The sequence below is a fragment of the Lactuca sativa genome, chromosome 6 (assembly GCF_002870075.4).
Source record: "Lactuca sativa cultivar Salinas chromosome 6, Lsat_Salinas_v11, whole genome shotgun sequence".
In the NCBI taxonomy this organism is placed as follows: Eukaryota; Viridiplantae; Streptophyta; class Magnoliopsida; order Asterales; family Asteraceae; genus Lactuca; species Lactuca sativa.
In genome coordinates, this window is record NC_056628.2 from 69,565,952 (window position 1) to 69,569,663 (window position 3,712).

The 3,712-nt window shown below is 33.7% G+C and overlaps 1 protein-coding gene across 1 annotated transcript; it reads left to right on the forward strand.

The window, feature by feature from the left end:
• Window positions 1-551: 551 nt before the first annotated feature.
• Window positions 552-3,512, forward strand: LOC111877458 (zinc finger protein WIP2). Its single transcript, XM_023873978.3, has 2 exons — window positions 552-1,513; window positions 2,946-3,512. Exons 1-2 carry the CDS (start codon window positions 914-916, stop codon window positions 3,405-3,407), a joined length of 1,062 nt encoding a protein of 353 aa, XP_023729746.1. The 5' UTR covers window positions 552-913; the 3' UTR covers window positions 3,408-3,512.
• The last annotated feature ends 200 nt before the right edge of the window (window positions 3,513-3,712 follow it).

Consider the following 3,712-nt stretch of genomic DNA (forward strand, 5'->3'; position numbering starts at 1 on the left):
TGTTATGAAGTATGGTAATGAACAAGAGAGACAACACCCAATCAAATCATTTATTTCTCTATACTTTTAACATCATGTTATTGCATGTTAGAATTTGAGAAGACAATATTTGCTTCATAGTTGCCATACCCAATAGTCTAATGTTAGAACATAATCCGACAACAAAAAAATTATACAACACTTAATTTATCAAAGCTAATGAATATATGAACCCGAGAATGATTATAGAACTTCCGTCTATAATCAAATGGTGTAACAATTAGTTGATCAAGGCATTATATTGAAGATTGGTCGATACTTAATATCTCACATAAACGAAGATAATTACGAAATAAGAGAAGATATGTTATATTAACAAACTAGAAATCAAATATCTAATTCATACATTTTATTCACATCTATCTTCCTACTTATTATCTAAAGATAAATGTCAAAATCCAAATAATGAATTGCAAAAGAAATAATAAATTTTACATCATATTTTATATAAATAAAAAAATATATATAAAAACAAAAGATACAAAAATATTTAATATCTCCATCAAATATTAAGGTTAATGAACTGTTTAGGATGGATGGACCCCTTTTTTGCACAATTGAAAAGTAGGGAGACAAGATATAGTAGCTCTCTATGTGGTGTGACTAAACATGAGAGAAATATGATAGCTAGAGAGAGAATCAGTTATAATTTACAGGGTCTCTAAGTGAGAGGGAGATAATGTTGGGGCCTTAAAGAACAAAGCTCCATTGGTGTTCTTCTACAGTTCTCAACCCTTTCACCTTTTTGGTCCTCTCTCTCTCTCTCTCTCTCTCTCTCTCGCTCTCTCTCTCTCTCTGTAAGTGTGTGATCACTTTCTACATTATTAACCTATCTAGTTCTACAGTTGATCTTTGTTTCGTAGCTTACTGAATCATGAGTAATGATCACCCTTACTCGAGATACTACGATAGATCATGGTTTACTCTGAATAAACACCATCTGTCTCCTTCTTCGTCATCTTATTCACATCCTCCTCTTTCCTTTTCTTATTCATCTCTCCCTCACCACTATGAACCTTCACCTCCTTCACCACCACTCAGAGAAGCTCTTCCTCTCCTCAGTTTAAGCCCAACAAGACGACTCAACCATGAACATGAACACAATACCAATACTTCTACTAATCACCCATGTTCAAAGTCCATGGAAATCGATCCCAATAACAAGCTGGTTTCTGATGATCCTGAGAGTACTGTGACTGTGGCTTTACATCTTGGACTTCCAAGCCCCCGTTTTTCTGAAGCTGATCTAATTTCAAGACTCTCCTCCAATACACATAATGGTATTGGCATGGATCATAAAGAAGTGGGTGAAGAAGAGGATAATTATGAAGGTACTCATAGTAATGAGTATCTTACAAGCACACTGAATAAGGGTCAATACTGGATCCCTACTCCTTCTCAAATTCTCATTGGCCCAACTCAATTCTCTTGCCCTCTTTGTTTCAAAACCTTCAACAGATACAATAACATGCAGGTATTAGAGTACTACTCGTATTCTTCTATTTTATTTATTGTTCACTTCTCTTCTTGGCAATTTTCCTTTGTCTTTTAGGGCTAGGGTTAAAAATTACTAATAACTTTTTCTTTTCGTTTCTCCATTATTATTTTGTGGGGATGTAAACAAATCAAGACTTTGGTCCATCTGTTACGATCTAAGATTGGTCAGCAGTACTACTGTTCAAAAATGAAAAAAATGATGTCCACTTTATATCTGATTGAACAAGACATGGATTATGCTTTTTGTTCCTTGAAGTTTGGTTTCTTTTTTTTTCTCCTTCCCTTAATATATTGGCAGTTGTGTCAAAATTAATTTACTGCAACCTTTTCACTGATCTATTCATGATTAATTTCCAATCTTTATGCCTAAATAATTAACAGTAGTAATAATTTTACAAAAAGACAGCCTCCTCCATCATATATCTTTATATCTCTGACCACTAGCCACGTTTTGTATGTCGATGGAAATATTTCTAAATTCATCTGAAAACCATGAATAGTGTTTTGCTTTGGTTTTCTTTACTATTTTAACTTTTAAGCACATTTATCTCCTTTTACTTGATTTTTTTAGTATTATACTAGGGAGTTATTTATTGCTTTATGAGTTAAGGAGCTCGTAGTTTGCAGAACCTGACAGATCTGTCAAGGCGCTGTAGAAAACATATAATGTCATAGACGTATAGGACAATGTGGTAGCTCATCTTAAATTCAGTTCTCACTAGCTACTATTTGGATTTGAAAGCCACATTCATCGAGGTATATACCAGTTAAGATATGATCAGTCAAACACCACATATACACCACATAAATTTAAATGCTTTAAGTTAATTTAGCTTAAAAAACATTCAAGAATCATGAGCAAACAGGTTTTCTTTTCCAGATCGACGTGATTAATTTGCGCTGTCCCAAAACACACTTTCATGCACATCTCTAGCGATTTTGTGATGACATATATCACCAATTATAAAGAGTTTTTTCGAAGTTCATCCATCCAACACTTATAATATTTTCCATTTGATGGTCTACGTAGGGATTTTCCGAATGAGTGTCACGATGGAACTATGAAAATGGATCGTTTGAAAATGTATTTTGATGAAAATAAAATGGCATCAAAATGTTACTCTTTCATATCTTTTACATATTTTAGTGTTACTATATTTTATGTCTGCCTGATGCTTTTTAAAACACTGTTTTGTACGTCATATGATATTAATAAACATTTCAGTGTATACATGAACGCATTAATTATTTATGAACTAGGTCAGTAGCTTCATATAGTGTCTATGTTGAATAATCATTCAACGAGTTAATGCTTATTCATGTTCACTCATTAACTCCCACTAATGCATTCAAAGATCTTCTTGTTTAATTGATTGCATAATACTTGAATCATCATTATAATATAACAGATGCATATGTGGGGGCATGGATCTCAATATAGAAGAGGTCCTGAATCTCTAAGGGGAATACAGCCAACAGCCATGTTAAGACTACCATGCTACTGTTGTGCACCGAAGTGCCATAACAACATCGATCACCCGAGGGCTAAACCACTTAAAGATTTCAGAACTCTCCAGACACATTACAAAAGAAAACATGGAATAAAGCCATTCATGTGTAGGAAATGTGGTAAGAACTTTGCAGTGAGAGGAGATTGGCGCACTCACGAGAAGAATTGTGGGAAGCTTTGGTATTGTAGTTGTGGATCGGATTTCAAGCACAAAAGGTCTTTGAAAGATCACATAAAAGCATTTGGAAATGGACATGCAGCTTGTGGAATTGATGATGAATGTTGCCTCGAATTAGAAGATGAAGCTGCGTCTGAGATTGATCATCAAGAAAACGAATCGTCTTACTGTTATAATATTTGAATCTAAAGCTCTCTCTACTATTTCTAAAGTTTATATGAAGATCACGTTTGAAGAATCAATGAATCATTGATTATTTGGTAATAACTATACTACTAGTGTTCTTTACGATGCCATGATACTTCCTGGATCGAGATGTGTATATCCCTCTTTCAATATTATTAGTCTCTTTTGTTTGAGTACAGCTATTAATGCATGCGTTGTACTAGATTTTAATCTTGGTAGATGCTAGAAAAAGACGGGATAGGAGATATATGCATTTTCATTTAATTATAACATGATGCTAGCTACTATTTATTCTAAATTGA